We start from the raw sequence: 13,449 nt of genomic DNA on the forward strand, positions 1-13,449 counted from the left end.
AAATATGAGAGTTGGTCTGGTAGCTTAAGAGGTACCAGGTCACTTCCTGAGCACCGCTGAGGTGCCTCCGAGACAGGAACCAAACCCCCATCAGCTCTGGTTTGCTCCCTGTGAGAATCTGAGCCTTGTGTCGGTTTCTAAAGCTTTCTGTACCTAAAGTAGGAGCTCAAGTTTAGTTTACAGTCTTTGTGCCGGTTGTTTCTTTCTGTCTTTGACGTTCTTGTTCTCTTGTGCTCTGTTACAGACACAGCGCCATCATCTGCCCAAACATACCAGATCCATCAGCAATCTTCAAGGAAATGATGATGAATGGAAACAAAGAACCGAAGGTAAACTTTAGGGGAAAAGAACAACCACCCCGCCCCTCCCTCTGCATCCACAAACACTCACTACACTTTTCTCTCTGTTTTTCAGATTGCAGGGAGTCTGTACACGCCGGTGCCAGAACCCATTGAACCCTGCCGAATTGCCTCGATAACTGAGAGCAGCGTGCTCCAGCAAAACGTATGATTTGTTCTTACGCACAGTGACGCAGTCTGCGGTGCAGCTGGACTTCAAACTTTGGATGACTTTGCCGCGAGTGTGAACAGCGAAACTTAAAATCTGGCTGATGAACTCAGTTATACCGACCTCTTCTGGTTAAAATCTTCATAGATGCACAGGGAAATGTCTGAGCAAGAAGAGAGTAGGAGAATGTATGAAATGGGGTTTTCGTTATACCGAAGGTGCATTTGTAAACTTGAAACGTCAAACGGTATTGATTCCCATTTTGTTACCACGGCAACAGAAATCGAAATCCTAGTCACACAATATTGGTTAACTTATCATTTGCTATTTGTTACCAAAAATTGCAAGTTAACTCCTTCATGGTCTTATTTGCACACAAATGTGACTGCAAAAATGTGACAGCCTTTGAAGAAACATCCTCCTGCTCGTAGTGAAGTCTGATTGAGGTGGAGCTCGTTTTTTGTATGAAATGACACTTTACTTGTATATAATATGGGCTAATTTAATTTATTACGAAACATACTGTTTTACAAGCTCGTCATGCCTTTTGAATACAAAAAGAGAAATCCATTCAATAACCAAAGCTGTAAAAACAAAAATGGCTGTGAAGTAAATGTCCTGAGTTAGACTTTAACACTGGACCTGCAATCCACTTGTTCTGTACAGTTCTGTATCACTGCAGCTCAGGGCTAACTTCACCCACCAGATGTTAGCAAGACAAGACATTAAACAGCATTTTTAAGTCACTCTGTGGTATATAAACATGCAAGTTCATATTTGTAGACATACACAGGGCTGCTGAGGCTTTGGCAGGTCAGGATATGCACTGTATCCCTGGACCTACATAAAAGGTCAGCCAGCTATGGACCCGGAAATATAAACGGGAAGTAAAGGTTTGCCCTACTTCTGCTTTGTACTGATATCTTTACGCTGGACACGGAGACGGACGAGGAGGAGTTTGGATTCTTTGAAAGGACTGTTAATGGATTTTGCTTTTATGCAAAAGCTGTGACTCATGGCAACTGGACAATAGAGAGGAAACCATGCCTAAAAAAGGTGGAACACATCAACTTCTTTCTTGTCTTCCCAAAAGACTGAACAGGAAGGATTTGCATGAATTGAAAACAACTTAATTTCAGTTGTCATGGATACAAACTGCCTAATAAGGAACTGGTAGGAGTACATGACAAACATGGGCAGGACCACTGGAATTCCCCAAGCCCTGTTTAAATGTCACAGAAAGAGACTGAAATATCCTGAATTTAAGGAGGAGCTACAGCAATGAGGAAATCTTTAATGTTTTGTTTTGGGTAAAAAAAACAACTTCCACTGCTTTTCCTCTGTGAACATTTGAGACTGTACGAAAGAAGTGGACGTTGCCTCTGGTTTCTTGTTTTGAATGTTATAATGATGCAGAAATGTATCAAACTTGCATTCTTTCTAATGGCCAGCAGGGGGAAACTAATCAATCCATAATTGCACATTATCATATTTAAAAAGAAGAGATCTTTCTTCTCAATTCATTTATTACCTCAGTAAATGTTTTCTTGTTGATGTGTGGTCTGAAGTGCCACTTTCAAGTCCTCTATAATAAAAAACGATGTTCATTTTGTGGATTCTGGTCCCATTTAGAGTGATTTGTACATACAAAAGATCCAGATTGTATGTACCAGTTGTTGGGTTTTTTTGCCGGCCTGGACACAAAAAGCCACATGAGATCTGATTTTTTGCAAATCTGATTGGAACAACATATGGAGGTGCTTTCAAATCAGATTAAAATCGGATTCCTATAGATCTGACTCAAGCTGAACGTCTCGGTTGATTCAATGTCTTCTGCGTCACTCACAGCGTGACACCATCGACAACAATGACAGCAAGCCAGAAGTTAGCTTTGGTCAGTGAAAGAAAACCGCAAGAATGAAAACAAATGTAGTAAAACAAGCCCGCGGACAGACGGCTCCACAAGATGGTTTGCGTCAGAAATAGACACACTTCTCTGTCATCCATTTTGTTGTATTTTCTGCGTGTAACCTGTTTCCATACAAACCAATGTGGATCAGACCATGTCAATACAGACAGGCAGATCGGATCTGGTCACTTACAATTTGTAATGTAGACAGTCAGCTAGACCAGATTCTGATCAGATTTGGGGAAAAATTGGATTTGGGCAGCAGCCTGAACAAAGCCTTAGGGCTCCAATAACAGTGGATGAGGTCATGAAGGCCATGCTAGTCTTTCTACAGTCTATAATTAACCTACTGTCTAACTACCATCTCTCAAAAGTATGCTCTATGTTGTCAATCAGGTTATAAACTACACTGGCAGACATGAAGCTACATGCCAAATGTAGCTTCCTGCACAACTTTGTTGTATATGAATCGGTCTCCAAAGTCCCCATAGTGACTCGCAGAGGGACCTTGGTACCTCACACAATGACAGAGTTGGAAGTGGAAGTCATTCAACGGTGAAAACTTGACTCCAAAGTCTGACTCTGAACATTTTGTGTGATCTTCCCGTACAGTAACACACCCAGCTCCACAATGTCATTTCAGCATTAGTCACTCACGCCTCCTTTCACAAAGCATTTCAATCAGGAGAGACACATAAATAGTTCAGAGATGACATGTTCATTTTACATGTGATATTGAGTGATTGTCAGAGAATCTTTGGCACCTGAACTCTACAGTGAAACAGGGTGATTGAAGATGTCTTCCCTGAGTGGCAACAACATCCATCCCCCCATAGAGTCCGGACACTAGTGGTGGAGATGTTAGTGGATGGTGTGGTCTGGGTTGATGAGATGAAGAAGTTGATTGAACTGTGAAGACTGCAGTTGAACAGATGCAATTTGAGGCTGATGGGATGAAGAATGTGATGAACTTGCAGAGACTTGATGGCAATGGAGAGGCAGGTTGCTCCTATTGATGACATGAATCGACTAGTAGAAGAGAAAGCCATTTTGAAACACGACCGCAGCAATGTGATGAGAACAATGAGGGAGTGGAGAAGCGCTTTTGGAAAGATGTGACTAGATAACGTAAAGAACAGATTATGAGAAAATGAGTGAGGAGCAATTTGACATGGTACGGTAATAAACAATAAAACAAGCGTGCAAAAAATAATCTTCCTGACTTTTGCTAGAGCTACATTAGTTACACACTCTTCCTTCCTCAAAGCATGAAGGGAAGCTTTTTACTTCTTTTGTGTTGCAAGTTTTTCATTATTTGTATTGCTTTTATAGAGACTACAGAAACAGACAACGGTTGGTCGATTATGATTGCATCGTTTTTCGGCCCAAACTGTCATAACAGTTTAAGAAGAAATGAAATTTGACAGCATAAAGGTAGGGCAGGTGAGAATTAGAGCGTGAGAAATGCTATCTTAACATCTCTCTGAACATGACTTCATACTGTTGCTGTGACTGGAATCCCCAGGCAGTGCATTGGTTATGCACATTATTTATAGCCTAAACATGTATGTTCTGAGAAGTTGTTGCATGCAAGTCGAGAAGATAAACAGACAATGTATTAACCCCGTTTGATTGTAGTGGTTTTTGGTGTTCTGGTGTTTTTTATTTTTGTTTTGAATGTCATGTTTTTTAAACTATACAGGATGTATAGATAATATTTTATTGTATTTTTTTAATAAATCAGCATTGCTGAAATGATCTACTTTTAAGAATTTCCCTACTTTTTATACCTGTGTAGGTCAAGTTCAACTAAAGCATTTCTACCTTGTGGTGTTACTTTACTTCAATTTAATTCAGTGAGAAGTATTTTAAATCTTCCAAAGCTATGTTTTCGAAATAGCTCCTTCAATTTCAATTTTATTGAGCAAAGCTTCTGTCAACTCTTTCTGCACAGCATTTAATGGACCTGAAACTGTTCGTGGATTGACAGTCTTTTCTCATTGAACCAACAGGTAGGCTACTCACAAGTAAGTCAGTTTGCATAAGGTAATATGCCAAGAATTAGGGCTTTTATTTTGAAAACGATAGCCTTTAGGTTTTAATTGTTTTAATGTAAGTTTTAATTGTCAAGTAAATAGACAATTAAAACCTAGAAAATATACTCTATTGTCTATTCTCCAAAAAGTGTCCCAGGCAAGTTGTGTCGTTGCGCGTGCTCGTGAACATCTTTCCCAGGAAACGTGTCTGAGCGCGCGACAGTAAGGAGAGCTCTCTCCGCCCAAATCCAGCCTCCAGACGAGTTTACGTCCAAACCAGATGACAGCGTTCGCTTCCTTCATTTTATTCTTATTTTACACCGTGACAACACCAGAGACCAGGACTGGAAGGACGACGTTTTAACCTTTCTTCACCAGTTATGGAAACTTTCGACAAAACTACACGGATTTTAAAAAGTTACTTCGTCGTTGTTATTTGCTACCGTTTCTTTGGAGTCGAATCCTTTACAGGTAAAAAAAAAAAAAAAAGCTTGTTAACTGTTACAATTTCCTTTTAAATGTTCTGTTTTGTTTTGAGCTGTATCATCCTTGCGCTCAATTGATTCAGTTGTCACTTTCAAGAGTCAACTGAAAACGTTTTTATTTGTCCAGGCTTTTAATTAGTCTCTTTTAGGGCTGCTATGATTTTTGTACTGTCTGTGTATTGCTTGTGATGTTTTTAAACCCTGTTTGTGAAGCACTTTGTGGCCCCTGCCTGCGAAAAGTGCTATATAAATAAATTTTACTTACTTACTTACTTACTTACTATATAAACGTGAGCGATTCCCAGCAGTGACGTCACGTCGCCTCTGGCTGGTATCACCATTGGGCTAGACCCAGCTGACATCCGGAGGGGGGCTTTGTTTGTTTAGGGAGAATGCTACTTTCTAACAGCCTTCTTTGTAATCTAAACTGTGTAGGCCTATACATAAAATACTAGTCTATCAAAGAATACGAGGCTATAGGTGTATCATGCGACTGTGACCCGAGTGAGACTTATTGTCCTTTATTGTAAATAAACATATTAACCAGGTTGTATGGGAGGTAAAAGGACATGAGCAAAGGTAAAAGTGTAAAAGGTAAAGGTAAAATGTGATCCACAGCAATGTGATGAGAACAATGAGGGAGTGGAGAAGCGCTTTTGGAAAGATGTGACTAGATAATGTAAAGAACAGATTATTATGAGAAAATGAGTGAGGAGCAATTTGACATGGTATGGTAATAAACAATAAAACAAGCGTGCAAAAAATAATCTTCCTGACTTTTGCTAGAGCTACATTAGTTACACACTCTTCCTTCCTCAAAGCATGAAGGGAAGCTTTTTACTTCTCTTGTATTGCAAGTTTTTCATTATTTTATTGCTTTTATAGAGACTACAGAAACAGACAACGGTTGGTCGATTATGGTTGCATCGTTTTTCGGCCCAAACTGTCATCAGAGTTTAAGAAGAAATGAAATTTGACGTGTCACGGCGTAAAGGTAGGGCAGGTGAGAATTAGAGCATGAGAAATGCTATCTTAACATCTATCTTAAAAGGTTATGGTAAAGGTAAAATGTAGGTCTACAGATCCTATCAGGCAGCATCCGCTCATTTCATGTAAACTAAGCAAACACACTGGATGAAAAAGCTTTCATTAAAGCTGGCAGTGTGACTGAAGGCTAAAACTGAAGGACATAAGTGACACTATGAGCAAAACCAACACGACAGAGGCAATCACCTCGATATGAAGCTCTATATAAAGGTTGGTGGTTCGATATTTAGGCTACAGTATGCGATGGCTGCACAATCAATCATATTTTCACTTTAATTCAACATGAGCGTTTGCTATGAACTCATTCTCAAAGTCTGAATTTATTTGCAATTCCAAGTATGTTTTTTTTTTATGAAGCAACATAACTTTGCATCGTTATCCCAGTTTTGAATATCTTGCAGGCCTTTAACAAAACTGGCATGTTTCAATGCCAGGAAACGCCTAATTCAAATGTGACTGTGGACACTGGATAGCTCCCAAAATCAACAACATTGACTGATGTTAAAACCTTATCTTTATTCTTACTAGAAACGGCCTGTTTACAGAGCGGATGTTTGGCCGTTTAGTTGGCAGCTTGAATAAAATAAAATTTGGCAGTTCAGAAGAGCTACTCCTCCAGATCCACAGAAAGTCCCTCAGAGAAGCCTGCAAGCGGAGACAGCAGCCCTCCATCATTCGACTCGCAGATGAAGGAGCTATCGACACCCGGAGACTTACTAAAGGCACACTTAATGACCTTTTTGTGTTTCTTTTTATTCACCTCAGGTCAAATCTTACCACCACAAAATGTGTTCCTCACGTGGCCCTGCGATTTTTTCCCTCATCTCTCCTGGACACCTCCGCTACTTTCAATGGAAAACTGCAACTATGAATTAAATACTAATGACAAAACTAAAGAAAACCTTCATACGACTGTGAGTATGCATATTTACTTCCAATTTAGTAAGACACACTGTATTTCTAGTCAATGTTGTTTTTGTTTTTTTTTCCAAATCCACAATGTTCTTTAAACTGTATCCACATATTCATTTCGCTTCTGTACAAAAGTATCACACAGATAATTACGTGTTCCAAAAAGGTTTAACATACTTATGAAAACACATATAACATAGTCAATTTTTGTTTTTATTTGATTTGTTTTAATCAGTTTAAGTAACATATTAAAAAAGGTCTTTTAGTGCGATACTATCACTGTCATTCTAATCATGAAATTGACTCTAATTTATTTTCTTTCTTTATTTTATAATAAAAAATCGTGGGGCGGTAGCCTAGTTGTTGGTGCCAGACCGCCCCTCCAAGCGGGGCAGTCTGGGTTTGGGTTCCTTTCCCGCATGTCATTCCCTAATCTCTCGCTTCCTGAGTACAAACTCTATCTTGTCTCCACTATAAAGGCATAACAAAAGCTGCAAAATAAACGGAAAAATGTGAAGAAAGTCATGATATTTACCCAGCATTATGATACATAAAAGTTCTTGACTTACATCCCTACATGACATGCTCTTTTTACCTTCAAAGCTTTTATTTTGTTAAATGTATAATACAGTGTAATCGCCTGCATGGACTTGATTTACCAAAGTGTGCAATTCCATGTTGTCCTCCACTTTTTACAAAGGCGTATTATTATGTTGTTTCATTGATGTGAATACTTTGTGTTGCAGACTAAAATCACAAACACTTCATGGAGCCGCTTCAGAATAATGGAAGGAGGATATCTGGATTTATCTGTGAGGACCGTCTGTGGTGAAAGTAAAAGTGATCCAGTATTAATAAACCCCGCTTACCCAGGTAGCTTTCCCTGCACACCAGTGTGTGTGTGTGTGTGTTTTTAAGTCATTTACAGGGGGTTTTGTTTGTGTATTTGTGTGTCTTTAAGATGTGTGATTGTTTCTCTGTTCTCCTCAGATCTGGTAGAACATTTGCAGTGCTTCTTCCAGTCCTCCAAACTCACTAACTGCACTTGGCTCAATTCCGCCAAAACGAAAGATCTCCGGTTTTTTTATAAGTACGTGCATTTGTTTATTATTTTGTGCTTCAAGGAAAAAGCCCTTTACGAAGCAGAACTGTGGAACAAAAGTTGCCTCAGACTAATAATTGAACTCACCGTTATGCAAGATATCTGAGAAAGCTGTGATGCAATACTTCCTGAAAGTGTTTGCAGTAGTTAACTTCTGTCTGGAACGAGGCAACGAGGAGGAAGTGGAGCAGGCCTTAAGCCTCCTGGCAAACATTGCACCTACTTTCTCTCTTAATTCAGCCACACCACCCAATTAATCAAATATTTTTACAACTCCTGGTCTTCATAAAATCAATAGGGAGAAAGTTGTGGAAAAAAGAACCATGCACCATGTTTACTTCTGCTGTAAAAATGTGCACTTTAAAGTGGGACCTGATGGATATTAAAGTGGACACCCGAGGAACTGCAGTCTGTTGGCTTTCTTTTGTTTAATGCTACGTTAAGCAAACCTTTGACTGACTGACCTCCTAACAATGTAGACAACAAAGTTATTTAGCCTTCTTGTTCAGCTCTGCCAAAGAGGCAAATTCCCATACACATCAAATACAACTGTATTTCAAGTTTTTATGTTAAAATCCATTTTCCACTTTGTGATTTTGGCTTCATTTGCATTAAAATGATTATTTCCCTCTAATCTTTCCAAGTTTAAAACAGGAGGACTTCTGTACACCTGTCAATGAGTGCCCATCATACACTGGAGACGACAGAACTGGTTGTCATCTGCAGGCGAAGTCCAACGACATAATGGACATTGTGATCAATGGAACCGTTGACAACAAGCTGGTCAGAAACACCTTCAGGATAATGCTTCGAAATTTTGGTACGTGGGAGCATTTCGTGGAAATATGTCCAGCTTCCTCTTTCGATCTTTGAATTATAGGAGAAGTTGATCTCTGAAATTTCTCGGAAATGTGTTGTGCAGTTCTGATGTGACTGATGGAGTGTGTGCGTGTGTGTTCTTGTGTAATGTGGGATATGACACAATTTAAAACGTTTAATTTTAAAGCAGCTCACAAAGCAGCCATTTGAGGGGATGTAAAATGTGTCTGTATTATTATTGACAGTAGTGGTTTGTCGTAACTCTGTCTCTGTTATCTCTTTGTCTCTGTGCAGTGAAACCTGATGCACTCACCTGGGCGGTCGATAGCCTTGAGGATAAGTTCAATATTAGCTGGATTCGTCCTGACGTCCCCAGAATTCAATGGACTTATAGAATCAATTACACTGAGTGTAATGTAGCAAAGGTAAGACATGAGTACCATATTTGAATGTTTGCTCATGAAAATAAGAGCGCGATACTTGTGAACTCTGTGTATAAGGATTTAAATCTTAGAAGCATCTGAGATCCAAAATAGTAAATATTGTTTATGTGTCACAAAAAGGTTTTATCATGTGTTTGTTGATTTTGTCCTGTACGCTGTGAAGGTTGTTTTTCAACAAAAATCCCATCCTACTTTGTTTTAACAGTCAAATACATCGCACTCGTCTGTTTGAGCAGCATGTCAATAAGCATTTTATCTGACATCTTTAGCAGTGGAGGCATTGAAAAATGACTAAAAAGTTTAGTTTTCAGTAGTTTAGAGTATTTGTTTATTGTTTCGTGGTCAGTCCCCTTTAATTAACTGTTCAGTAAAATTAGCTGTGTGTTTTCTAATCTTTGTTCTGTGCCAAGTTCTCTTCTGCTTGTTTACTTGTACTTTCAAAAGCCTCTTTACCAGGGGTCTAAAGGTGAAAAGTTGCGTTTTTGCTCATTCTTTAGCTTTAGCCTTGTTAAGACATTCTGCTGCTTTGACATTGACTTTTAAACAACAAAGAGGATTACATTTTTAAATGTCTTCAAACCATGAAAAATATCTTTTTGTTTCTATGGTTGTATTCCACACTAAGTCGCTTAAAGGTTTTTTGAGATTCCTGTTGTCATGTTAATAAAGTGTTATTGGAATTACCTTGAAGTTTAAAGAAGAATCACATTAATTAATTTTATTTATTTAACTTTTATTTATCCAAAAAAAGTCCCATTGAGGTTAAAAATCTCTTTTTCAGGGACTCCTGCAGAAATGCTCCTGTGAGGAGTTTTTAGCTGGTTAATAGATAATGATGCCTCTGTATGACCTGAAAAAAACAAAACAAAACCCTTAGTGGTAAGACTGAACATGTCTACAAGGTGATTCTTGTAAGTTTCCACAGCATAGGTGTCAGACAAAAATAGAGCTACACACTACAGAAACCTGAAAAATTCTTCCACATGTACTCGACAAAATCAACAAACTCTGTTTTGTCCAAAGGGGGCGCCAAAATCATCACACAATCAAAGTTGCTCCCAGCAGCTTTACAATAAACTACTGGGACTACTACAGATTATTGTAGTCTACAATAGTCTGGTTTTCAGAGTAAGATTCAGTGCTGGAAATTGAAACATTTAGTTAACTGTCGTAGTTTCAGCAGAATTCAGCCCCTTTGTTTTATTTATCAGAAGACTTAATGTTTACTCCTCTTTTCTTACAGTATGTAACAGAAGATCAACAGACTTTTTATGTGCTGCCAAGGGCACCTTACTGTCAGTACAGGATTTCTATTCAAGCAAAGGAAGATGGCAACGAGTCGCCATGGAGCGAAGTGAAGCATTTTGGTATGACCATAGTATATCTGTCTATTTTCTTAAGAATCTGAGATTTTTTTTTGTTGTTTCTCTGAAACTTTACATTCCCTCAAATGTCAATCTATGATTATCACTTTTTTTTCTGTTCAGATGCAGTCACAGATCCAAATGCATCCTTATATGCTATAATCATCATCCCGTTGATGTTTGCTTGTCTGGCAGCCCTCACCTTTGTGTGTTGCAGGAAGTATGTTGAGTCTTCACCTTTCTGCTGATTGTACTTGTCCTCTTATACGCCTCTGATCTTTAACTTTCTCTTGACAGGAATAAGGAAAAAATTTTCCCCAAAATACCAGAACCACCAGACCTCATCAGTGAGATTTCTAACAACAACAACAAGGTGAATTACATAGTTTTTTTTTGCTCTGATTTACATTTCTCTTTAAATCATAAGGAAAGTTAATTTCTTTCCACCATGTTGCCCAGACTTAGCTGAGAGGCTTAAGCATCTGCCTGGTTGATATGAGTCTATAAGCAGCAGCTGTACAGGCAACCATTAAGACATTAAGTTTAGTACAATACACAACATCTTAAAGCTCCTGTTAGGAGATTTCAACAGATAATGAAAAGAACTGGAATTAAAAATAACGCCTCTATGTGACCTACGAAAGCAAACAAGACCGTAGGACTCAACAGTGCAGTTCCGAAAGTAAAAATCCTATTCATCTTCTTAACCATCACAGGTAGACTGATCATGATCTAGCTATACCTATATCCATCATTTTAAGAAAAACAAGCTTTATTCACAATATCAGAAGTGGGGTCTTCGGTAACATAGTTTTTCTCGTCTAACGAAATGTCAACATCTCTTTACAGACCTTATTTCAGGTGTCTAAACACAAACCCATTCAAAATCCCCATTGACTTTTAGAGTTAGGAACCCATGGCGCTAAAATGCTATCTCACTTCCTGGTTTTAGGACTCAAAACTACACCAGTCTATAGTCTTGTTCTCTGAGCTCTAAGTGTGGTCCAGGGTTTTAGAAATTCTCTGTGCATGTGATGGAGGAGTGCACAGTGCATGTAGGGGGCGTGGCCTCAACAGCCCTGCAGTAAGCAGTGTGCTCTGTGCATGTAATTGAGGAATAGCATAGATAGTCAAGTGTACTTGCATGAAATCGGGTTGTTTTAGTCAAGATAATTCAAAAAAGTATTTTCCCCAACTACATTTAAGTTCCCTGGCCAATCTTCAATTTCCCGGTTTCCCGGATGTATTCCTGTAAATTTCCATGGAACTTTGACAATTCCTGGAATTTTGAGACTTAAAATAACTACCCACAATCTGAGGGTAGCAGCGACGACTCTGATTTGTGAAGCTCACTCTCACTGTGGCAATGTTTCCTGCCCCTCCGCTCTGGATTGTTTTGCTAGCAGGCTAGCTAGTTAGGTACCGAAGACGAAATGTAGTCATAATGCAGCAGTGAATTTAATTTATAAAGGATGAGATCTTGTATCAGAAAACTCTAATACATTCACATGAACTTGCATGAATGGAGTCAAACAGTGTGGTCTGTGCCATCTTTTGGAGGTTTAACTTTTCAACAATAACTGTTCACGCTTTGTCCACAGGAGGGCACCAAAATAATAAAACCGGTCATTTCCTCACAGGAGCATGAAATCAAAAAGACACATTCGATGTGGGAGCCTCAACACTTTTCTTTAATTTACTAATACAACAGACAGTGAAAGCTAACTGATGAACTGATGCATTTAGCACTTTTTTGAGAAGCTAGGATAACATGTTTCCCCTTATTTACATTATTTGTACTTAGATAAGCAAACAACTCTATGGCAGCCAACTGGTTAACTTGAGTACAGACATTATAGGTATAGATTTACTTTTCCAAGATTGGGCAGAAAATAGAGTACATAAAAGTCCAGAGCAACACTGATGAAGTATAAGAGAAAAGGTATTTGTATAGAATGATGGGTTTTTTTTTTAAGTGTCACTTTGTTTAGGATCTTCTTTACTTCTTCTTCTCCACAGAACATTTTTCACAACCTGTACATCCCTCCTGAGGAAGAAGAGAACTGTAAAATCACTTTGGTGATGGATCCCCAAACAGACAAACCCTACTCCTAACAAACCTCTGCAGTAAAGACGTCTTTTAAACTGCAACACCTCAACAGCTCTCATTCATCGTGGACTGGCTCTACAAGAAAGTGGGAAATTGAGTCGTCAGATGTTTTGAAGGAGATGAACTCAAACAGCAGCTACTGAACTCCTGCACAGGGTTATTTGCAGATTAATAGATCTAAAAGATCAAACTATACAAAGCTTTCTTGATGTCATCTGGGTGGTCTAGATATCACGGTCAAAAACAATCTCAAAGGATCAGGAAAACTTGCCAACAGTCATGAAAATCAATCAACCTTCACTTTTGGTGCTAGAAGAAAAAACCTGAGCAGCAACCTGAGCAACTGTTGCAGCACAAGTGGAAGTTCAGTTCAGTTATGGAGAATAGCATAAGCACTGTATAATATTATGCATCCATTTGCCTCTTAGGGTGTTACTATATATATATATATATATATATATATATATATATATATATATATATATAATCTGTGAAGCTTTTTTTATGGATTATAATTTTAAATATTTGATCTACATTTGTCAATGAAATAGGATGTTTCATATATTTGGTGTAACTGTACATTACGCAGCTGTTTTTATATCAGGGGAAACAATTTCTTCTCGGTCACGGGTTCCCAAACTGTTCAGCTCATGAGCCCCAAGATAAGAGTCTGGGGACTCCCACTTTGGGAACCACAGGGCAACTATTCAAGGCT

The 13,449-nt window shown here is 38.6% G+C and overlaps 2 protein-coding genes across 2 annotated transcripts in view; both read left to right on the forward strand.

Annotated features, from left to right (window-relative positions):
- Window positions 1-2,115, forward strand: part of LOC306841156 (interleukin-13 receptor subunit alpha-1-like) — a 72,232-nt gene extending 70,117 nt beyond the window's left edge. Inside the window, exons 10-11 of the mRNA XM_079370859.1 lie at window positions 245-329; window positions 415-2,115. Of these exons, the coding sequence (XP_079226985.1) occupies window positions 245-329; window positions 415-510 (181 nt within the window). The 3' untranslated portion in view covers window positions 511-2,115. The remainder of the gene's footprint in view (window positions 1-244; window positions 330-414) is intronic.
- Window positions 2,116-4,745: 2,630 nt separating this feature from the next.
- Window positions 4,746-13,167, forward strand: il13ra1 (interleukin 13 receptor, alpha 1). The gene is made up of 10 exons (XM_079371963.1): window positions 4,746-4,923; window positions 6,750-6,898; window positions 7,643-7,769; window positions 7,887-7,986; window positions 8,643-8,818; window positions 9,112-9,242; window positions 10,504-10,627; window positions 10,748-10,844; window positions 10,922-10,997; window positions 12,644-13,167. Exons 1-10 carry the CDS (start codon window positions 4,833-4,835, stop codon window positions 12,737-12,739), a joined length of 1,167 nt encoding a protein of 388 aa, XP_079228089.1. The 5' UTR covers window positions 4,746-4,832; the 3' UTR covers window positions 12,740-13,167.
- Window positions 13,168-13,449: the final 282 nt, after the last annotated feature.

Source organism: Symphodus melops (genome assembly GCF_947650265.1).
Source record: "Symphodus melops genome assembly, chromosome: 20".
Classification (NCBI taxonomy): Eukaryota; Metazoa; Chordata; class Actinopteri; order Labriformes; family Labridae; genus Symphodus; species Symphodus melops.